General features: G+C 50.1%; 1 protein-coding gene across 3 annotated transcripts; it reads left to right on the top strand.

Moving 5' to 3' along the window:
- Window positions 1-2,655: 2,655 nt before the first annotated feature.
- Window positions 2,656-23,254, top strand: MBD3 (methyl-CpG binding domain protein 3). Of its 3 annotated transcripts, none has more exons than XM_083720664.1 (8): window positions 2,656-2,803; window positions 10,677-10,836; window positions 12,753-12,890; window positions 16,444-16,534; window positions 18,407-18,584; window positions 19,876-20,076; window positions 20,882-22,021; window positions 22,232-23,254. In XM_083720664.1, the coding sequence occupies exons 1-6, from the start codon at window positions 2,727-2,729 to the stop codon at window positions 20,069-20,071; spliced, it is 840 nt and encodes a 279-aa protein (XP_083576790.1). In that variant the 5' UTR covers window positions 2,656-2,726; the 3' UTR covers window positions 20,072-20,076; window positions 20,882-22,021; window positions 22,232-23,254. The 3 variants fall into 3 exon arrangements, with proteins under 3 accessions (XP_083576790.1, XP_083576791.1, XP_083576792.1); XM_083720665.1 differs by lacking the exon at window positions 2,656-2,803 and adding an exon at window positions 4,128-5,061; XM_083720666.1 differs by lacking the exon at window positions 2,656-2,803 and adding an exon at window positions 4,680-4,965.
- The last annotated feature ends 685 nt before the right edge of the window (window positions 23,255-23,939 follow it).

Here is a 23,939-nt window from a genome sequence, read left to right as displayed (position 1 = left end):
CATATTTTTTTACAAAATACAGTCCGGCCCCCCACAAAGTCCGAGGGACAGTGGACCGGCCCCCTGCTGAAAAAGTCTCCTGACCCTTGCTCCAAAGACTTACTCCCCAACACAACTTTTTGCTTCCTGGAATTTGTCCCGGTAAAAATATCGCAGGTAGAATCCTACAGGGTGCGTATTGCAGGTGCGTGAAAACGGCCCGGATCCGAGGATCCACCAGGCAGGCCACTTGCGGGTGGCGGGTTGCAACGGGGGCTGAGAGCTGGGTGCGAAATGCGCCGGGCGGATTTCGAACCCTGAAATTTTGGGGTTTGGGCTGAATTTGAACCCTGGCGAGTGGCTGGGGACACTCAGCCAGATGGGCAGGGTATAAATAATTTTTTATTATTATTATTATTATTATTATTATTATTATTATTATTATTATTATTATTTGCACCGGGAGAATCAATCCTAGTGCGGCATTCGATCTGTACAGCAGGACGACGGCAAGTGGCCATTTTTTCTTCCTTCAAATCACCTTTTTAAGAAGAACCCAAGAGCGTAAATTTGGTTAATCAAAACGGACGCGTATAAATTGGTTAATCCAGAATTGATGAGAAATCTCTTGGGGGCCTCACAAGCAGCGGAAGACTACAATTCCCATCAGCCCCTGCACCCAGCATGGCCCGCAGCCAGGAAGTTCTAAGCCGGCAATGTTTGGGGAGACATTTTTCCACCCAGAGGCAGATTTAGGGTAGCAAGGTGTCCAAAATGGGGTTCTCAAGCCATCGGCCCTTTAGGTGCATTTCTCACCTGCTTTGCACAGACAGGTGTGCCAAAAATCTCTGCTTATTGCGTTCCTAGGAGCCTCAACCACTAATAATAATAATAATAATGATGATGATTTTTATTTATACCCCGCCCTCCCCAGCCAAGACCGGGCTCAGGGTGGCTAGCTAGCACCAGGTATAAAACCATTGAAATTAAAACATTCTTTTAATTTATGCTAGTAAACAGATAAGAAAAATAAGGGATCGTAAAAAATATAAATTAATTTCTGTAAGGATATAGAACATTACTTGCATATGGTTTTTGTTCCTACGGTTTATATTTTTGCTTCTTCAAGAAGACGTGCACCATATTTGTTATTTAAGATTATCAATAAAGCATCGACCAAAAAGGAAACACACACACACACAAAAAAATTACAGTTCCCATTATTCTTTTGCCGGGACGTCCTTTAAATGGAATTTCTTACGTTTTTCTCTGCCAAGTTTGGGGGTCGCTGGGTGAGATGTGGGGGGTACACCACTGTCCCATCACGAAAGCTTTTTAATTAATTTAATTTTAAAAGACAATTTTCCGGTTTTGGAGCATTTGCATACATAATTTAGAGTGATTCCATCATGCTAAGGCCAAATAATTGCTAAATTGCAACACGTACAATTTATGCACTGGCAGAGCACTCAGGATAAGCGCGTCTACTCGGAAGTAAGTTCCACAGGGCTGACACTCTGGGGTAAGAAAGAGAGGTATTTTTTTGAGCATTACTTTTGAGTAGCACTGTAAAAAGAGTCCTAGAAAGCCATTTCCCCCCCCCCCCTTTTCTTTCACATTCTGAATTGCATTTGTGCATCTATTGCAACATTTAGGGGTAATAATAATAATAACAAGTATTAAATGGTGTTGTTAATTAACAGGAGGCATAAAACACCTAATGGAAACTGCGGGTTTTGCCAATATTTAGGGTTTTCTTCCATATTTCAAAACGTGAAAATCCAGACACAAAGGCTTTTTTAATTATTATTTTCTGGCTCAACAGCTTTTGAGCGGAAAAAAACCACTTTTTTATTTTTATTTTAAGAAGTTTTTTTAAAGGAAAATTGCCAAAAACAGTTTCCGACGGCAGAATCGGGGGAAATTCTGGATGTAACTAATATTGAGCTGGTCAAGGTAAGCAGAAGGAGAATTTGCACCTAGTATGGGAAAGGCAGAAATTCACCGGTTAAGCACTGCTTGGAGGGAAAACCTCACCTGTTGAATTTCTTCCTGCTCTGACAGCACAGGAGCCCTAAAAAAAGGGGGGGAGATATTGCATATTGGGTGAAAACGCTTTAATTTTTTAAAAGGGGGGGTGCAGAATAGAAATTTGGGGCTCCTCGTTCACTTTTGGGGGTTTCCGTTTAATTAAATCACACTCCTAACGAGCCCCACCGAAATGATTGGCTCTCAAATTAATTCAGTGGGTCTACCCCCTTAGCACCGAGATGGTTTGCCCTTGGAGAGAAGGAAACCTCACCTGTTGAACTGATGCATCACCTGTTGAATTCCTTCCTGCCCTAAAAAAAGAGACCAAAATGTTGCATATGAGGTGGAAAGTATTTTTTTTTTTGTTGGGGGGCACAGAACAGAAACTTGGGGGGCTTCTTTCCCACTTTTTTTGGGGGGGGGTCCCCATTGCATTAAGCCCTACTGAAATGGCTACTGAATTCAGTGGGTCCCTGCAGGTGTCAGCTCCCAGCCCCCCATTCTTAGGGGGGGGGTGTTAAAGAATGGGGTGCTTCTCTCCCCCCCAAATCCCATCCCACCCTCTTGCTTCTTCTGCCCCCCAACCCCCTCGGGGCTGGCTGGCTGGCTGGCTAGCTGGTTGCCGTGGGGCGGGGCTTGTGGGGCGGAGAGGGGCGGGGGTCGCGTGCTTTGGGACCACGTGGCGGCGACTGCCGGGGGTTGGGGGGGCGAGGAAGATGGCCAAGGCGCCGGGGGGAGCTGGGGGGCCGAGAGGAGGCGGAGGAGGAGGGGGCCCCCGATGCCCTCCTTTGGGGTGAGCTTGCAATAACTTGGGGGGCGCGCGGGGGGTTGCACTTTTGCAAGCTGGGGGGTCACGCATTGCATGCATGCAAAGGGGGCGAAGGTCCCGCTGCAAACAATGGGGTCAGTGTGGGTCACCGTGCATGCAAAGGGGAAGGGGGTCTTGCAAAAGTGGGGGGCAGGGGGTCGGTCGGGAGGGAGCTTTGGGGGGCAGGGGTGGGTCGGGGGAGTGTGATATGGGGCAGGTGGGAGTTAGGGAGTTGCAAGGGGTCCAGGGGAAGGGATATGGGGGTCAGATCTAGGGGGTGGGTCACTGTGCACGCAAGGGGAAGGGGGTCTTACAAAAGTGGGGGGCAGGGGGTGGGTCGTGGGGAGCGTGATATTATGGGGCAGGTGGGAGTTACTGGAAGGTAGGGGAGTTGCAAGGGGTCCAGGGCAAGGGATATGGGGGTCAGATCTAGGAGGCTTGTTTGGGATGTGGGGCTGCTGCTAAGGGGGTGGGGGGCTATAGGGGAAGGAGATGGGGGGCTGCAGGGTGGAAGCAAGGGGGCAGGAGGGTTGGGGGCTGCTATGGGGAGAGGGAACAGGTGGGTGGGGAAGCTGGTGTGGGGTGAAGTGTTTTGTGGGGGTCTGGCAAGTGTTGGGGGGCGGGCGATGGGAGCAAGCGGGCATGGGATCTGTGGGGCAGAGGAGGGAAGGGGGAGGTTAGGGGGCGGAGGGAGGGGCTCCATTTAAGCCAATCGGGCAGTTATGGGGCGTCAGAGGGGAGATGTGGGTCGGAGGGTTCATAGGGGGGTGTTTAACATTAAGGGGGGGTAGTTGTGGGTTCTATGGGGCTAGGTGGCCATGGGGCGAGTTGTGGGGATGTGGGGAGGAGCCATAGGGGGCGTGGAGATGGTGGAGGTGTGGGGTGGACCAGCCCTATAGCGGGGGTATACTGGCAAAACTGGGGGTGAAGGAAGCTATTATTATTATTATTAGAATTTGGATGTGGGGAGAAGAAGGGGCTCGCTTTGGGGCGAGGGGATTTTTTTTAGTACGAGTGTCAGGGAGCTGGCGGCCGCATTCACACGTTCGGGCATCTCGCGTCGAGCGGAAGAATATTGCGAGGCGGAACTCGTGAGGGGGGAAGAGCGAGACTTGCGTGTCGTGACGTTGTACACGTGTCCGGCTTTCTAATCGAGAGGGGAGAGACTTGTGAGGGGAAAAGCGAGACTCGCGACGTTGAACACGTGTCGAGCCTTTTTATGTGGGGTGGGGACTCGTCTTCGCGTATACACGCGTGTCCCGCCTTTGTATAGGGAGAGGAAAGGCGAAACTCGTCTTGGGCCGTTGTTGGTCGCGTTCCGACGTTACACTCGTGTCGGACTTTGTGCCTTAATGGCAGGAGGCTTCGTTCACACGCGTCGGGGCGTTTTGTTGTGAGGCAGCTGTCTCGTTTTTTATTCCCGGTGTGTGTTGGGGGGAAAGAGTGTTGGTGTGTTTCGTCGCGCGTTCACGTGTCTTCGGCTAGACACGTGTTTTCCCTTCCATGAGGGGAAAACAACCTGGGACTATATTTCCCTGCCTGGAGCGGAGGGATACCTCCTTCGAAAAAAGCGCCTCGAGCGAATTGGCGGGAAAACAAGGCGGACGCTTTGCGTATATAAAAAAAACCGTCCGCCAACGGCTTTTCGTGCGCGCGCCCGCGGCGGAGGCCGAGTTCACGCGAGAGGATGGAACGCTTGAGGGTCGCGCGCGGGATGATGAATGGAGCCGCCGTGGTGGGCGGGGCGAGACGAGCCAATGGGGGCCTACGTACGCACGCACATTCCGTACGTCGGGCGCGTACGTCGCCGCAGCGCCCCCTAGCGAGCAGGTGGCGCAGCGCAGGTCGTGATTGACAGCTCGCTTTTTCCCGGGGAACGTTCCATTCCCGTTTGCAGCCGGCGGAGGCGCTTTTGCAAAGCAGCAGCAGCAGCAGCCAGGCTGGCCTTGCAAGCCCGAGCGGACCTCGCAGTCGCCAGCAGCAGCTGCAGCAAGCAAGCAGAACCGAGCCGAGCCAAGCACCGCTGCAACCCTGGCAGGGCGAGACCACGGATCTGCCAGGCAGGCAGGAGCCAGAGGAGGAGGAGGTGGCTGGGCCGAGGCCGAATCCGACCCGCCGGGCCTCATGGAAGCGATGGATCGGAAGAGGTGGGAGTGCTCAGCTCTCCCGCAGGGATGGAAAAGGGAAGAAGTGACCAGGAAATCGGGGCTCTCCGCTGGCAAGAGTGATGTCTATTATTATAGGTGAATGTGGGGGGGGGGCGGGAGGAAGGAGGGGGGGGGGGTTTTTGGAGGGGGGTGTTTACGCTGCCTGCAGCCGGCCTTTCTTCCTTCCTGCCTGTCTTCCATCGCTGCTGCAAAAGACGCTGTCAAGACGTCGTGAAAGACAACTGTGGACATGCCCTTTCGCTGCAACCCTTGCATGGCGGGGGGGGGGGGCCTTGCAGATGGTGACGGGGGTCCAGCGAGATCTGCTTCTTCCCGCTTGCTTATGCAAGAAGGGGGTGCTGAGAGGGGTGGCTGGGGGGCGACCCCCAGTTGCAGTGGCACGAATCGGGGCTGTTCTGCGGGAGGCGTTGCAGGCGGATTACGGCTTCCTGGGGGGGGGGGAGAGAAAAAGAAAAAAGAGAGACTGAGAGGTAGAGAAGGAAGGACGGAAGGAGAGAGAGAGAAGGAAGGGGAGAAAGAGAATTCGTGATAGTCCCCTTGCAAATCGCCGCCACTCAGTGCTAGTTTTGATTTTGCAAAAGATTTGGGGGGGAAGCAGGCGGGTTGCGGGGTGAGTTTCAGATTGAATGGGCACCCTATTGAATTTTTTATTGGGGGGGGAGAGAGAGAATACATGGAATTATTGCCTGCGTGCGCTTTAGAGGGTTGCAACCCCGTTGTACTGGTGTTGGAAGGGGGAGTGGGAATATTCCTGCAGCGAAAAGATAATTTCTCTGTCTTTTTGCATTGAGGTTATGGGGTGTCTGCGTTGGCCGAGGGGTGTCTCTGATGCACGACCCCCCTCCCAGGTGGGGGCAACGTAAACGCGGAGCTTTTCCGCCTAGAAAATTGTGGCTGTGCTGCATGGGGACACTGTGACAGTTCGGGAGTCGTTCACATAGCAACGGATTGACAGATGAATGCAGGAAATAATAACCCCCTCCCCCCCCCCCGGTGCTGCTTGCACCAAGGTTTATTACCGGGGGGGGCAGGAACAGAACCCCCGTTGCAGCCAAGTTCTTGGTATTAGAAAGGAGGAATGCAGCCCTTAGATAATAAAATAAAAAATTGGGAAGCTGTCGCTGCAGATTGTCTTCCGGTTATTGGCTCCCTTGCCAGCTGCTGGAATCCAACCCCCCCCCTTGCATATGTGAGGTTCTTTGAGGAGGGGGCTGATCTTTGCAGGTGGATCCCCCACTAGTGCCCCCCCCCCTGGACAGACTGGGGAGGGGGCTGAACTGTTCATAGGGGTCCCATTTCTACAGCCAACCTGGGGTGGGTTGTTTCACCGGGGTCTCTCAAAATGCTATTTCATCCAGGGGTTTTTGGGGGGGGGACTGCAGCTGTCGCAGGTTAGATATGCGGTGGTGTGCGGGCTATAGGTGCGCTGTGGGGCATTTGGGGGGGGGGGTTCCTGTCTCATAATAGCCAGCAGGCAGTAGAAGCAATTTCAGCCTGTTTTGTTATTTGGGGACGGTGTGTGTGTGTGTGTGTGTGTGTGTGAGCCTGTTGCATTGAGAGAGGTCCGTTAAAGAGCATCTTTCTATGGCTGAAGTTATTCAGGGATACCCCACTGTGAATAACAATGTTTTTTTTAATTTATTTTTTAAATATAATGATTTTTATTAGTTTTCAATTACAGTCCACTAATGGCCTCATTATAACAATGCCAGTTTACGATACAATTATTAATACCAGTCGTTCAAATACCAAATGATATAATTTGGATAAAGTGGGCCCCCATGTGCTAGATTTGATTGTTTTATTTATTTCTGCGCTCCAAAATCTTACTAAGTTCCGTTTTTGTTTTATTATTTATACCCTGCCAATCAGGCTGGGTTTGTGAAGAGCTTTAAAGTCTCCTGTTGTTGTTGTTGTTGTTGTTGTTGTTGTTGTTGTTGTTGTTGTTGTTGTTGTTTCCTGTTGTTGTTGTTGTGTCTCTTGTTGGTGGTGGTGGAACGCTCTGTCCCAAGAGACTAGGGCCCTGCCGGATTTGACATCTTTCCGCAGGGCCTGCAAGACAGAGCTGTTCCGCCAGGCCTTTGGCCAGGGCACAGCCTGACTCCCTCCTTTGGCAATCTTCACAGAACTTTAGCCTAATGGTTGCCATCAGTTTGATTTGAATTAATTTTAGAATGAAATGATTTTAGAATGTTGTACTATTTTAATGTTAGCCCTGAGCCTGGCTTCGGCTGGGGAGGGCGGGATATAAATAAAATTTATTATTATTAATTTATTATTGTTAATGCCCCACTCTGGGCAACACAAAAACATAATAAAACATCAAACGTTAATAATGACCATCTGATCCAATCCCAAAAAAGTCACAGTAAGTTTAAAACAAAGCAATATTCACTCATCCATTAGGCATATAATAGTAAACATTGAAATTGAACATCTGCAAATCGCATAGTTTCCTGTTGTTTCCGTGGGGTGGCATGTACGGGTGGCATCGGTGGATGGCGAGGGCTGTCTTGGTGTGCCTTTGCCGGTTTGCAGCAAAGTTTGTTCCGAAGAACCGCGACGTTCGTGCAACAATCATGCCGTTTGTACCGCGGTCGGGAATGTTCTCCAGCCCAGAGGTTGCAGTCTCTTTGGCGCAGCCTTCCCGGAGCCAGCGTTGCAGCGAACCAATGCGAATTTTGCCTTTTGCAAAGTGCTTGCGAACCTCTCTCTATCCTCCAGCCCCGGCGTAATAGGCGCTTGAATCATAGAGTTGCGAGGGAACCCCAGAGGTCATCCATCCCAACCCGCTGCAAAGCAGGAATCTGCGCTGAAGCATCTATGACCGATGGCCGCCCGACCTCTGTGCTTGGAAACCTTCAAGGATGGAGAGTCCACAACCACCATGGAGGGACTGGTGTCGAGTCGGAATCTCTTGTAACTTGAAGCCCTGGGTTCGAGATTATTTGGATGAGATTTGGGAGCCCGGACTATGCAACCTGATGGGATATGAGGCCACGGGCGAACTCTGCATGCCGTCGACTCTGGTCTTGTGTTCTTGGACGTAGAACAGGGGCTGTGGGAGCTCTTTGCAGCCTAGGGGCCACTTTTTCTTCCTGGCAGCCTTCCGAGGGCCACATGCCGTGGTGGGCGGGGCCGTGGTGGGAGTGGGCGGGGCAAAGGCTTGCCGGTTTTGCCTTTGCCCAGTACAATTTTCACACAAGGGACACACACACGCACCCAGTTCTCCCTGGCAAGCACATTTACACCTGCGCATGGAAGACACTTCCAAGGGCCAGAACGGGAAGCGCGGGGGCCGTATTCATACTTTCCCAGAATCCTCTGCAACACAGAAGGGCTTTCCTTACAGAAAGAAAGTTTGGAAACGGCCCCTCTGCCTAACCCATTGTTTAATTCTCAGGGGTCTTTTTTGCAGTCTTCAAAAAAAGCAAGCCCCTTGCGTGGTTTTTTCTTTCTTTTCCAGGGTCTGAAAAATGTCTGGTGTCTGGAGCCAGAAAGGGGAGGTGCAACCAAGCTGGCTTTTATTAATAGGAGCCGGGATCCATTTGCAAAACCTTTTTTCCCCCTTCCCTTCCTCGCTAAAGAGAGGAACAAAGAGATTTCTGCTTGCCCGTGCAGAGTTGGGACATATGGAAAGATTGTTTGGGCACCTTGAATAGGGGCTGCATTCATCTTAATCTCCCGCCCCGTGCTCCCAAAAGTCTGAATTTGCAAGTTGAGCACTTTAAATAAAAGAGCGAAAGAATCGCAAAGGGGGGGGGGAGGTTTAACCCGCTTTTTATATTTTGTTCCTCGGCGGCTGGGGCAAGCCATTGAAAACCTCACAAAGCGAGCGTACTTCGAGGAGCGGGAGGGGAGCGTGCAGAATCGTTTCTCAGCTGCTTTCTCCTTTTTCTTTACAATGAAAAATAGTGGTTTCAGGCTCGGGGGGGGGGGGGAGGAGTCGCACAGGCAAAAGTCGCTTTGCGCTCGCTGTTCACAAAAGGGAGACATATTCCCTTGTTTCCAGGCCCCACAATGGGAGCCTTCTCTCTCCTGCCGAAGTTCAGAGTTGCGCGGGTATCGAGTTTCGGAGGCTTTTTACGCACTTTTATTTTTTCCGGACGCGCTGAAATTCTGCGTTTGCTCGGCTTTTTGTGGGGTGTTTGTGTGTGTGTGTCTAGGGGGTTGTGAATTGAGAGCTCCGGAAACAAGCGCTGAAAATTCAGCCTGTTGGGAAAGTTGAGTCGGTCCTAGGAGGTCAGTAAGGAGATGCTTGTGTACGTATTTGAACAGCAAACTTGTTCCTGCAGATTTATGGAGAAGGGAGAAGGCAATGGCCATCAAGTGAAGATTCCTGGGTGTCTCCGCCATCTTGGGGCTGCATCCCTGGAGATCCTAGAATCCTGACTTTCTTGAGAATCCTGACTTTTCTCAAGACCCCACCCTGTAGAATTCTGCCTTTCTGTTTTATATCTGCACAAGCGGAATGAATTTCGGGAGCAAAGATGCTTTTGCGCAGCGAATTGGGAATCGTTTTGATTGCAAACGTTATATATCGACTTGCCCTGCTTCTTCTTAAAAGTGACGTGGGCCATTCATAACGTGAGTTCCACAGGACGGGGGTCAAAGTGCGTCAAAACGGTCCAGATCCGGGGATCCCCAGGCATGCACCTGCAGATGGCGACAATCCTGGCGCCCTGGCGTCTTCGCTTGGTTGCTAGCGGCCAATAAAGGGAAAGGGACCCCTCACCTTAGGTCCAGTGGTGGCCGACTCTGGGGCTGTGGCACTCATCTCTCTTTACTGGCCGAGGGAGCCGGCGTACAGCTTCCGGGTCATGTGGCCAGCAGGACTAAGCTGCTTCTGGCAAACCAGAGCAGCGCACGGAAGCGCCGTTTCCCTTCCTGCCGGAGCAGTACCTATTTATCTACTTGCACTTTGACATGCTTTCGAATTGCTAGGTTGGCAGGAGCAGGGACCGAGCAACGGGAGCTCACCCCGCCGCGGGGATTCGAACCGCCGACCTTCTGATCAGCAAGTCCTAGGCTCTGTGGTTTAACCCACAGCACCACCCGTGTCCCACGCAAGCAGCCAATAGCCGGGTGCAAAATGCGTCTGGCCCCTGGCTAATTCCAAACAGTGACTCTCTCCGCCATCTCCCTCCTTCAGTTGTTTTAGCAGTAAAGCACTTCTCTTTCGCGCTTGTGGGCTTTGGGTACACCTGCCAGAGGTACATAGGGATTAGATGCAGCCCTCCAAGCCTTTTTCCCTGGCCCTTGGCCCTCACTGGGCCTGCTCCTGTGCTTTTGGCTGGCTGGAATGCGCACCTTAACGGCGATCATTCCTCTCGCTCGCCCGGATTAAAGGACAAGGGTTTGGCGTCCAGAAACCTCGTTCTGTGGTTTAACCCACAGCGCCTCCCATTGCAAAACAAAAAAACGGTAAGAGCCTCACCCGTTGCTGCAACGAATTTGCATACGGCCCTGCTCTCTAGAGCCATGTGGCCCTCAAAAAGTTCCCTGCGATGGGAGGAGACGGAAGAAGTTTTCTGCTTTTTCTTTGCTTTGCGGCTGTGTTGTTTTCCTAGGGCAGCTCTGCCCCAAACGGATTTTGTTTCGCTGCACCTGGTTCGCCCTCGTGCTGACGCCCCCAGAAGCCATAATTTCTCTCCCTCCCCGTCCCTCTTTTTTTTCCCCTTTCCCCCCAGCCCGAGCGGGAAGAAATTCCGGAGCAAGCCGCAGCTGGCCCGTTACCTCGGCAACTCCATGGACCTGAGCACCTTCGACTTCCGGACGGGAAAGATGCTCATGAGCAAAGTGAACAAGAACAGGCAGAGGATGCGCTATGACTGCTCCAGCCAGGCCAAGGTGAGTCCCGGTCTCTCTCCCCCCTTTCCGGAGCCCCATAGCGCTTGACCCTCGCCATGCCAGCCTCCCTAGGCCTTTTGTGCGAAAGACAGCCCTACTACACTGCAGGCAACACAAAAAAACACACACAACTTGCTCCATGTGGCATTTGCCTCTTTGGGTGGGTCATAAGGAAAGGGTTAAAATAGATGTGATTGGCCAGTGAGAATGCAAGGGGGGAATAAAAGTTGGAGTGGGAGGTTTTGAAAGTGAGTTGAGTTGAGTTGAGTTCAGAGTTGAGGTTTGGGAGTTGAAGAAAGAAGAGGGAGGTTTAGGTGTGGGTTGGTAGAGTTGTATTGTGAGAGAGTGAGAGGAATTGCTAGGTGGAGTCAGATAGATAGTTGGAATAATCAGTTTAAAGTTGCCAGGAACTAAGATTTAAGAAACTGACAAGAAAAATTAACTGAAACCATAAGCTTGTCCCTGCATTTAAAAATAAACTTGATTATTTGTTCATGTTAACAACTGACCGGACTCCGTGTGTCCCCGTGAGATACGGGGTGGTGGCAGCGGAAAAAGCAATCGCAGTGGCAGCACAGGGTCAATAGACCGTCAAACGTCCCGGGGCCCTGTGTGTGATCGCCACACTCCGTTAAGGCAAGGGTGCTTAACCTCTGCAGTCTCCATAAATATTCACTCCACTCCTCCCAAGGAGGAGGAGATTTGGGGAGGGTATGGGGCTGGAGTTTCATTGCAGAAGCACAAATCTTCCCTTTCTTCCAAGAAACGGGCTTTGAAAAAGTTGTCCCTAAGGATACAGTGGAACCTCGGTTTTCGAACATAATCCGTTCCGGAAGAACAGGGCCTTCTCTGCAGTGGCTCCCCGCCTGTGGGATGCCCTCCCAAAGGAAGTTTGCCTGGCGCCTTCATTATACACCTTTAGGTGCCAGGCAAAAAATGTTCCTTTTTAACCAGGCCTTTGGTTGATCTTATTGACATCTAGCAGCCTTTTGGAAAGTGGTTTTTTTGGGGGGGGGGGTTATTGGGTTATAGTTTTTGGTTTGATTTTATATGTTGTGGTCTTGTTTGTGAACTGCCCTGAGACTTCCAGATATAGGGTGGTGTATAAATTGAATGAATGAATGAATAACGTCCGAAAATCAAAGGGCGGTCGACGAAATCCATTGAAAAAATAGAGACGCACACCTCAGAAGCCGTTTGACTTCCAAGGCGCGTTCGAAAACGGAAGCACTCACTTCCGGGTTGTTGGTGTTCAGGTTCTGAATTGTTCGTCAACTGAGACGTCCGAGAACCGAGGTTCCGCTCTAAAACAAAACAGCTGTAAGTTTAGTTTGGAGATGGTATTTAACAGCAGTCAGATCAAATCCAAGAAACAAGGAATATTTGTGTGATAATTTGGATGCCAGGAAACAGGGACTTACGTTCACATGTGGTGGGCGTGTAAATATATACAGTGGTACCTCGGGTTACATACGCTTCAGGTTACAGACTCCGCTAACCCAGAAATAGTACCTCGGGTTAAGAACTTTGCTTCAGGATGAGAACAGAAATTGTGCTCTGGCGGCACGGCAGCAGCAGGGAGGCCCCATTAGCTAAAGTGGTGCTTCAGGTTAAGAACGGACCTCCAGAACGAATTAAGTACTTAACCCAAGGTACCACTGTACAATTATTATTTTTTGGCAAAGGTTGTTTAAGGAGATTTCAGAAAAACCACTGGGTGAAAAGTTCAGAGGTGGCATGATGGTTATCGATTTACAATGGGGTGGTGGAAGGTTCGCAGGCTAGGAAGGGCTTGCTCGCAAGTTTATCGACAGCTGCACGAGTTCAGGAAGTGGGAGAAGGGGCAAGGTGAAGCATCAAGGTGCGCCGTTTTCGATCTGTTGGGGTCACCTGCCTCTCCGTCATTCTGTTTCCAGGGCAAACCTGACCTGAACACTGCGCTCCCTGTCCGGCAGACGGCGTCGATTTTCAAGCAACCCGTCACCAAAATTACAAACCACCCAAACAATAAAGTCAAAACGGACCCCCAAAAGGCAGTCGACCAACCCCGCCAGGTAAGCGGGTCCTGGTGGGCGCACACCTGTGTGATATGTATTTAGTGAGTCTGTGTTTGCCTGAGCTGGAGTCTGGATTAAGGATTCTGAGCTCCTCATGACGTCCAGTCCCAGGACATTTTCAGGATTTCCTGTGTGTCTGTAGCATTTCTTCCTGTCCTCGTTCAAATGAAGTTTTTGGATACCTGTATTTTGGGAATAGGGGACGCGGGTGGCGCTGTGGGATAAACCACAGAGCCTAGGGCTTGCCGATCAGAAGGTCGGCGGTTCGATTCCCCGCAATGACGGGGTGAGCTCCCGTTGCTCGGTCCCTGCTCCTGCCAACCTAGCAGCTCAAAAGCACGTCAAAGTGCAAGTAGATAAATAGATACCGCTCCGGCAGGAAGGTAAACGGCGTTTCTGTGCGCTGCTCTGGTTCGCCAGAAGCGGCTTAGTCCTGCTGGCCACATGACCTGGAAGCTGTACGCCGGCTCCCTCGGCCAGTAAAGCGAGATGAGCGCCGCAACCCCAGAGTCGGCCACGACTGGACCTAAGGGCCAGGGGTCCCTTTACCTTTATCTACCGTATTTTTCGCTCTGTAAGACGCACCAGACCACAAGACACACCTGGCTTTTGGAGGAGGAAAACAAGAAAAAAAATATTCTGAACCTCAGAAGTGCAGTGAAAGCAGCAATCCCTCTTGCTCTTCTGGGTTCTGGGATAGCTGCGCAGCCTGCATTCACTCCATAAGACGCACACACATTTCCCCTTAATTTTTAGGAGGGAAAAAGGGAGTCTTATAGAGCAAAAAATACGGTATTTTGGGAATAAGTTGTCCTCAATCGATCAGTATGAAAATATGCTTTAACTGACACCCTGTTCTCATATTATATTTCCTCTGTGCCGTGAGTAGCTTCAGAAACATCTGTCTAGAACAACAGCGTGCAAATTAATATTTTCTTCCCTTCCAATCCTTTTAAATTGCTTTTGGAAGTACTTTAGTGGTAGGGATAACATCCCTTTACGGATGCAGAATAGCATCTAGTAATTCTTGCTGCTGACAGCTGTCGGTCTAAAGGTAAACATTGACTACAGATGTTACGGAATCAGAAAAGGGTCGGCAGTGTGTTTTATTTCACGTGATTTGCCTTCCTCTCGGTTGCAATGAAACCTCAAAGCTGTTGACGAAAAACATCATTAGTGGTTATCTTCTGGGGGTTTTTGTGGGGAGGGGGAAGCTATTGTTCTTCCAAACCATTAAATATTTCCCCCTTCCCCTTGCTTTACCCATAAAATCCAACTGGCATTCAAGTCGGAGTTAATAATTTTAAATAAATGAAACTTAGAAAGGATTCTCTCTGGCTGAGAGCCAGGACTGGACTGTGTGCGCGTGTAGACTTAAAAGCACATGGCTTCTCCCCACCTGCACACAAAAAACTAAAAGAACCGTGTGAAATATAGTTTTCAACTTGCACAGCTACAGTTCCCAGCGCCCTTAGCAAACAACCCTTTCCCAAGGATTCGCACCATGTGCTTTTAAATGTGTGGGCAGCTGGTGTTTTTGTGCCGCTCGTGATGTTCAGAGAAATGTGCTTAACGGGTCGTTCTTTCTCTCTTTCCCTCTTTTCTGTAATTCGCTCTATGCGGGGCTGCCCTTGAAGCTGTCCCAGAAACTCCAGCGGATGCAGAATGCTGCAGCGAGGCTCCTCCTCATGCTCCTCTGCCATGGGAGCATATTCACCCAGTGCTTTTCCAGCTGCACTGGCTCCCGGTGGAGTACAGGGTCAGATTTAAGGTGCTGCTTTTGACCTTTAAAGCCCTTCACGGCCTAGGACCCTCGTACCTCCGGGACCGCCTCTCCTGGTATGCCCCACGGAGAGCCTCAAGGTCCATAAATAGCAACACCCTAGTGGTCCCGGGCCCTAAGGAAGTTAGATTGGCTTCAACCAGAGCCAGGGCCTTTTCAGCTCTGGCTCCAGCCTGGTGGAACGCTCTGCCTCATGAGACCAGGGCCCTGCAGGATCTGATTTCTTTCCGCAGGGCCTGTATGTCAGAGTTGTTCCGCCTGGCCTTTGGCTTGGAGCCAATTTGATTCCCTCCCTCTCTTTCTTTTTTCCTTTCCTTCTCCTCCTGCGTTGAGGCTACATTTTAATATTTTAATGTTGTGTTTTAATTTTGTTTTTAAGTTGTAATCATTCAACTTGTTTTTATTATTGCTTGTAAGCCGCTCTGAAGACGCTATCACTACCACTCTCCATGCTGCTCTGTTCCATCTGGAGCAGCCGGGGAGTTATGTGAGGCTGCTGTTTGTGGATTTTAGCTCTGCTTTTAACACTATCCTCCCCCATAGACTGGTGTCCAAGCTAGAGGCGATTGGACTCTCCAACTCCACCTGTCTCTGGGTTTTGGACTTTTTGTCAGAACGTTCTCAGAGGGTTAGAGTAGGGTCACATATGTCCACAGCCCTTAGCCTTAACACCGGCTCACCACAGGGTTGTGTGTTGAGTCCCCTGCTCTATACTCTCTATACGTATGATTGTACAGCCATTTATTCCAGCAACAAAATCATCAAGTTTGCTGATGACACGACGGTGGTGGGGCTCATTTCAGGAGGGGATGAGTCCGCCTATCGGGACGAGGTGGAGCGGCTTTGTGCTTGGTGTGGAGAGAACAATCTGGCTCTTAATACGACTAAGACCAAGGAATTGGTGGTGGATTACAGGGAAAAAAAGGCGGACATTCAGCCCTTGTATATCAACGGGGAACGGGTGGAGAGGGTGGCGGAATTCAGGTTTTTGGGAGTGACTATCGATCAGGGCATGACTTGGAGCGCAAATACCACTGCGCTGGTGAAGAAGGCCCAGCAGAGAATTTATTTCCTCAGACTTTTAAAGAAGAACAATCTGAGTGAGAGACTGCTGGTGTCCTTCTACCGAGGCTCCATAGAGAGCATTCTCACATACTGTATTTGTGCCTGGTTCTCCAGCTGTACAGCTAGGAAGAGGAAGGTGCTCCAGAAGGTCATAACCACAGCCCAAAGGATTATTGGTCATCCCCTCCCATCTTTGGAAGAACTGTACGGTTCCCGTTGTCTTAGGAAAGCAAACAATATCCTGCAGGATGCATCTCACCCGGGACACAGTCTGTTTGTACTACTGCCTTCTGGCAGGAGATACAGAAACATCAAGTCAAGGACAAATAGACTGAAAAATAGTTTCTATCCAAGAGCTGTGGCCTTCTTAAATGCAGTAACTCGATAGTGTGACCTGGGAGTTTGATGGGTGTGGGTGTGGGTGTGGCTGGAATGTGGTTTGTTTGGTTGTTGTTGTTGTTTTGCTTTTGTTGTTTTTAAGGGATGGCATCCAATTTCGTTGCACTTGTGCAATGTTGCACTTGTGTAATGACAATAAAGAATCTATCTATCTATTATTGCTTGTAAGCCGCTCTGAGCCCGGCCTTGGCTGGGGAGGGCGGGGTATAAATAAAAATCATCATCATCATCATCATCATTATTATTATTATTATTATTATTATTATTATTATTATTATTTATTATTTTCTCTCCTTTTCCCAGCTCTTCTGGGAGAAGAAGCTCAGCGGCCTGAACGCCTTCGATATCGCAGAGGAGCTGGTGAAAACCATGGACCTCCCGAAAGGTTTGCAAGGTACTGTGCCCCTTTTTGATCGCTGCAGATAAACGATAAGTCGCCTCATCCAGCATCCTGCCTCTGGGAGTCAACTAGATACCATCAGAGGGAATATAACAATAATAACTTATTACCGTATTTTTCGCTCTATAAGACGCACCAGACCACAAGACGCACCTAGTTTTTGGAGGCGGAAAACAAGAAAAAAATTATTATGAAGCCAGAACAGCAAGAGGGATCGCTGCGCAGCGAAAGCAGCAATCCCTCTTGCTGTTCTGGCTTCTGGGATAGCTGCGCAGCCTGCATTTGCTCCATAAGACGCACACACATTTCCCCTTACTTTTTAGGAGGGGAAAAGTCTTATAGAGCAAAAACTACGGTATTTATACCCTACCCACCTGGCTGGGTTTCCCCAGCCACTCTTGAGTGGCTCCCAACCGAATACAATATTAAAAACACAATACAGCATTAAGCATTAAAAACTTCCCTAAACAGGGCTGCCTTCAGATATCTTTTAAAAGTAAGTTGTTTATTTCCTTGATGTCTGATGGGCGTTCCACAGGGCGGGAGCCACCACTGAGAAGGCCCTCTGCCTGGTTCCCTGTAATCTCACTTCTCGCATTATTATTTGCACCCCTCCCATCTGACTGCTGCCCCAGCCACTCAGGGCAGCTTCCAATATATATGAAAACGTAATAAAGCATTCCAAAAACAGCAGTTGCAGAACCTTATTGGGCCAGCGTAATCTCGCCACCGGTGTGCCCCTTACCCTAATATATAAAAAAGCAGAAAGAATGGAGGATGAAACTAATGGACTATGCAGAACTTGATAAACTAACGGGAAAGATCTGAAACTGGCAGGACCAGAAGTTTACCGAGGACTGGAGTAAATTTACGGATTATTTGAAAAGACGGATTATTTGACCAGACGACATTTGCAGGTTTGCAAGAAGCTCTGTGAGGAATAATTATTCAGAACCACGGTTTGCGGAACCCACTATGAAATACAGTGGTACTTCGGGTTAAGTACTTAATTCATCCGGAGGTCTCCATTCTTAACCTGAAACTGTTCTTAACCTGAAGCACCACTTTAGCTAATGGGGCCTCCTGCTGCTGCCGCATGATTTCTGTTCCCATCCTGAAGCAAAGTTCTTAACCTGAGGTACTATTTCTGGGTTAGCGGAGTCTGTAACCTGAAGCCTCTGTAAACCGAGGTACCACTGTACAACAGTGCGGCAAAATTTAAAACGGTAACCCATTTATTTAAGATCCAGTTACGTCGTACAGTGGTACCTCGGGTTACAGACGCTTCATGTTACAGACGCTTCAGGTTACAGACTCCGCTAACCCAGAAATAGTACCTCGGGTTAAGAACTTTGCTTCAGGATGAGAACAGAAATCGTGCTCCGGCGGCATGGTGGCAGCAGGAGGCCCCATTAGCTAAAGTGGTGCTTCAGGTTAAGAACAGTTTCAGGTTAAGAACGGACCTCCGGAACAAATTAAGTTCTTAACCCGAGGTACCAGTGTAGTTTAATTAAGTCAACAAACACCAACGGACTTGGATCTGGTGGTACCAGATCTTTTCAATGCCGCCTGCTCATTTACGTGTCCTGTGCCCCCCTTGCCTGCTCTGGGACCGACCACCCTATATGTAGACACCTACAACAGCGTTCGTCAACCTGGCGCCCTCCAGCTGTGGTCCAAAATATCTGGAGGGTGCCAGGTTTATAAGGCCTGAACCCAGGGGCCAGCTGACTTTTTCAGCAGGGTCCACTGTCCCTCAGACCTTGTGGGGGGTTGGACTGTATTTTTTTGGGCGGCGGAATGAACGTCAGCAGCCGTGCAGTGACAGCGTGCCCCATGTCTCCTCTGGCACCCCTTCTCCTGCAGGCGTGGGGCCCGGCTGCACCGACGAGACCCTCCTCTCGGCCATCGCCAGCGCCCTCCACACCAGCACGATGCCCATCACCGGGCAGCTCTCTGCCGCCGTGGAGAAGAACCCCGGGGTCTGGCTCAACACCTCCCAGCCCCTCTGCAAAGCCTTCATGGTGACCGACGAGGACATCAGGTCAGTGATGGTCCCTGGAGCAGGGAGAAGTTCTCTCTCTCTTTCTGCCTCTCTCCCTGTCTCCCTTCCTTCCTTCCTTCCTTCCTTCCTTCCTTCCTTCCTTCCTTCTCTCTCCCCCTCTTTATCTCTGTCTCTTTCTTTCTTTCTTTCTTTCTTTCTTTCTTTCTTTCTTTCTCTCTCTTTATCTCTCCCTCTCTCTCCCCTCTTTCTGTTTCTCTTTCTTTCTTTCTTTCTTTCTTTCTTTCTTTCTCTCCCTCTTTCTTTCTCTCTTTGTCTCTTTCTGTCTTTATCTTTTTCTTTCTTTATCTCTTTCTCCCTCTTTCTTTATCTTTCCTTCTCTCCCCCTTTCTTTCTTTCTCTCTGTCTTTCTCTTTCTTTATCTCTCTCTCTCATCCTCTCTCTTTCACTACTACTACTACTACTATTATTATTACAGTGGTACCTCGGGTTACATACGCTTCAGGTTACAGACTCCGCTAACCCAGAAATAGTGGTACCTCAGGTTAAGAACTTTGCTTCAGGATGAGAACAGAAATCGTGCTCTGGCGGTACGGCAGCAGCAGGAGGCCCCATTAGCTAAAGTGGTGCTTCAGGTTAAGAACAGTTTCAGGTTAAGAACGGGCCTCCAGAACGAATTAAGTACTTAACCCGAGGTACCACTGCATCATCATCATCATCATCATTGTTATTATTAATCTCTACAATATCCTTATTGAGCTGAGCCGGCCTTAACTGTGCCCAGTATTCCAAACACCAACATTTTCTTCCTCTCATGGCCATTATTTCTGTTCTTCTGTTCTGGCCTCAACCAGAGCCAGGGCTTTATCGGCTGTGGCCCCGATCTGGTGGAACGCTCTGTCCCAAGAGACTAGGGCCCTGCGGGACTTGACATCTTTCCGCAGGGCCTGCAAGACAGAGCTGTTCCACCAGGCCTTTGGCCAGGGCACAGCCTGACTCCCTCCTTTGGCAATCTTCACAGAACTTTAGCCTAATGGTTGCCATCAGTTTGATTTGAATTAATTTTAGAATGAAATGATTTTAGAATGTACTATTTTATTGTTATTAGCCGCCCTGAGCCCGGCTTGGGCTGGGGAGGGCGGGATATAAATAATTATTATTATATTATTCTTGCACCTTGAGGGTTCCACCCTCTTGACCGCAAAGGGGTCTCCGCACTGGTCTTCCAGGCGTGCGGCAGAAAACGCAGAGCAGCTGCCAAGACAGGCGGTTCTTTGGGGAGGGGGCTATGCCGCCCTCCCCCAGCCTCATCCAGCTTCCCTTCCCCGGACAGGAAACAGGAAGAACTTGTACAGCAAGTGCGAAAGAGGCTGGAAGAAGCTCTGATGGCGGACATGCTCGCTCACGTGGAGGAGATCGCGCGGGACGGCGAGGCGCCTGAGGAGAAGGCCCTGGGGGACGAAGACGGGGAGGAAGAGGAGGAGGAGGAAGAGGACGTGGATCGCGGACCGGAGGTGGACAGCGTATAGTCCAGGTAACAACATCCTCAGTTGCCCCGAGGGAAACTCTTGTCGCTCCGTGGCAAAACATGCAAGCAGGAAAGGCTATTTTCATGTCTGAATCCCTAGAGGACTGCTGCCAGTCAGTGCAAGCCAGAGGTTTGCAACCATTTTTGGCTCCGCGGTTCCCTTGACCAACTGCATTCTTTTTGCGGCGTCCCTGTGGGGCTCAGGAGCCCTCTTCCCTCAGAGCTGGCAGCCCCTCACCCTTTTTCCGAACCCCCTCCCTTGTGGAGCGTTCCCTCGGCCTCCTCTCCCCTTTCCACCTTGTTCCTTTCTCATCTCGGTCGGTGGAAAGATTGGACTGTCGGCTGCCCCGGATATAGAGTCCCGTCGATGATCAGCCATTGAGGAGACAGCTGATTCAGTTCGCATTTAACGGCAAGCTTATCCCGCTAAACCACAGAGCCTAGTACTTGCCGATCAGAAGGTTGGCAGTTCCAATCCCCGCAATGACAGGGTGAGCTCCCGTCGCTCGGTCCCTGCTCCTGCCAACCTAGCAGTTCGAAAGCACCTCAAAGTGCAAGTAGATAAATAGGTACCACTCCGGCGGGAAGGTAAACGGCGTTTCCGTGCGCTGCTCTGGTTCGCCAGAAGCGGCTTAGTCCCGCTGGCCACATGACCTGGAAGCTGTACGCCGGCTCCCTCGGCCAGTAAAGAGAGATGAGCATCGCAACCCCAGAGTTGGCCACGACTGGACCTAATGGTCAGGGGTCCCTTTACCCTTAACCTACTCGTCTGTGATGGATCAAGTCTCTCTCTCTTCCTCTCTTCTTTCAGGGAGTCCCTCTTCAGAATCCTAGCCTTTCCTCGCCCCGCGAAGAGGCGAGCTTGCCGTCGGACAGCGTCGCATGTCGTCTCCGCAGCCGCCTGGAGATGCCTTCAGCCTCCGGTCGTCTTCAGCCTTTATTTGCCGGACACTCGAGAATCCAGTGGCTCAGTAGATCCTGGGTAGCTTGAAGATGGACTTTACTCAAACCCGTCCTCTTTCTCTCTCTCCTCTCTCAACCCACCACCCTCCAATTATCATTTCCTCAAGTGTTGACAGGGAAGGAACGCAGAGAAACTGCAAACGTTAACTGCTCCGTCTTTCATTTCCAGGGCGCAGCGAAGCAATTTGAGCAATTTGCTTCCCTGGTTGTCGGTTTTTTATTATTATTAGGTAGCACACACGTACCCAAACTTAACGTCCTCTTTAGGCTTAAGGTAGAGGCGCCGTTTTTAAATGGGGACCACCTGTCCCGTACTTGGTTTGGTTGCTCCAGTTGTAGATAATCCGTCCTTCTGTGAAATCTCACCATGGGATTTGTGTGTGCGTTTGTGTGTTTTCATTTAACTTTTCCAGACTGTCCGGTCTTCCCAGAGGTGTTAACGGGGGGTGTTTCCTTCCCATATGAGGGGAACGGTGACCGTCTCGGGGACCTCAAAAGCTGCCAGCCGTTTGTGTGGATCTCTCGAAAGTGCAGAGGTTCGGGGTTACGCACACAAAAGTCCATTTATCCAGTGGCAATGTCGTGGGAGGGAGGGAACCCTTTCGGAGAAAACTTTCGTGAGCTTAAAGGTGCTGTATCATTTGTGCGTTTTTCACGACCGTGCACTGCAAGGAGGAGAAGGGTGTATACTGACCTTTCCAAATCCGTTTTAGTAGATTCAAATCATTTGCTTTTGGGTGGCAGATGTGCCTTTTGCTCGTCTCACGCAATTGAAAGTGATAGATCGAAAGCGGCGTGTGTCCTCAGAAGAGGCGAGCTGAACTGATCTGGTTTTGCAACGATTGCAGAGTCTGGCTTATTAGACAACACAAAGCTGTCCCCAAATCAGACTTGCTTGGAATTAGCGCAACCCTTGCCTGAGGAGCCGGCACGTCGCCGTGCAAAGACCTGCGAGTTTTAATTGCACCGTTGCCATGCAGAAATCTGGGTTTTAATTGCACCACTGCAGTGCAGAAATCTGGGTTTTAATTCCACCGTTGCCGCACAGAAATCTGCAGGTTTTAATTGCACCGTTGCCGCACAGAAATCTGCAGGTTTTAATTGCACCGCTGCCGCGCAGAAATCTGGGTTTTAATTCCACCGTTGCCGTGCAAAAATCTGTTGATTTAAATTGCACCACTGCCATGCAGAAATCTAGGTTTTAATTGCACTGATGCCACGCAAAAATCTGCAGGTTTTAATTGCACCGTTGCCATTCAGAAACCTGTGGCTTTTACTTTTACCCGGGCTTGTTCTGAACCTATTTAAACCATTTCTTTCCGGAGCCACACACAATGACGGGAACCTGTGACGGAAAATCCTGGCTTTTTTCGCCGCCCGGGACCCATGCAGTTTTCGGTTTTGGGTCAGCGCAGCGGCACCTGCCCCCCGAATCCCATCTCCAGTGCCACCCCACCTGCTAGCTCCACATTGGTGCTTCCAAACCAACAAATGGGATTGTTTCTTTGGGGTGGGGGGGGGGGAAATGGGGCTCGGCTGCATCTTCTGAGACGCCGCTTTTCCCCATTGGAGAGGGAACCCCCTTCACCCGGTTCACTGGCCATCCCTGCTACTGAATTTTGTCCATTTTGGATTTGTGTGTGTGTGTCTTAATCCCAGAAGCACGGATTTTCACTCCGTTCCGAAGCAGTTTTTGAGACTCCCTTTTGGGTAGGGAATGTTAGGAGAAGCGAATTCTTGCAATGCAGGGATTTGCCAGTTTTTTACACACACACAGATGCCTGTCTGTCTTTCCTCCCTCCTTTTTTTCCTCCACCTGCCTTTTCACCTTTTCAGGTAGCTCCACGCAAACCCTTTTCCTCTTAAGCTTTCGCCGGCAGTAAAAACAGCGCCAGCAAGCTTCTCTCTTTCCCTGCAATGTTGCCATGGCAGAAACCTCGTTCCTGCCGCACAGACAACTTATTTTTGCAGCGCCTCGTCACAACCCGGCGGTCCCCGTCCAAAGCGAGTTTCTTTTATTCCTCGAAGCGACTTTTGTATCGACTGCTTTTGCAGGGTGGGGTATAGCACGGTTTTGCAGCTTTTAGATATTTCGCAGCGATCTGGGAGCCCCTTCTCCCCGCCTCGCCTCCTTAGCACTAACCTTTCAGCCGTGATCATATTTGTAATTTTTTTTGGGGGGGGGACTATTAGTTTTGTAATTAAAAAGGAAAAAAGAAAACGATGTTTTGCGTATGTTCTTCCGGTGTGTTTCAACGCTTGGGGAGAAAACGTCGAGCTTGAATGCAAGTTGTCGGGCAACCCAGAGGCTGTGGAGTTGGAAAAGGATCAGGAGGTGGAGGAACATTGCTGAGAAAAGAACCAAGCATTTTGCCTTTTTAAAAATTTGCTGCGATTGCTCTTGTGATCTCCTCCTGGCACTCAGGAAATCTCTGAGCCCGCTGGGCTTTTGCTCAATGAGGTGGTCGCAGAGTTCAGCACTTTTCCCCATTTGGAAATAACAACAACAATAATAATAATAGTGTCGAAGGAGGAAGTTGGGGAGAGAGCCACACTTTACCACTTCCTGTTTCAGATCTATGTGCTTTTTTCAAGGATCAGGTTAATTCTACCAGATCTGCATTTCGCCCAGATCACTTACAAAGCTCACTCTTTGCTTTTCCTTCGGTGGGTGGGTCCGATCCGGTGAAGTAGCAGGGAAACTCCCAAAAGTTTGGCACCCTCCACGAGGGGTTTATCAATTTCATTTCACTTTTAATTTGTATTCCGCCTTCAGGCGGTTTGCAAGCTGCAAACAAAATAGACGGCAAAGATCGTGCGTGTTGTAGTAATTATTATTATTATTATTTATACCCCGCCCATCTGGCTGGGTTTCCCCAGCCACTCTGGGTGGCTTCCAGCAAAAT

Source organism: Podarcis gaigeae (assembly GCF_964106915.1).
Source record: "Podarcis gaigeae genome assembly, chromosome: 18".
Taxonomy (NCBI): Eukaryota; Metazoa; Chordata; class Lepidosauria; order Squamata; family Lacertidae; genus Podarcis; species Podarcis gaigeae.
Note: the sequence above shows the minus strand (reverse complement) of the source record. Positions and strands in the feature narration are given on the sequence as shown.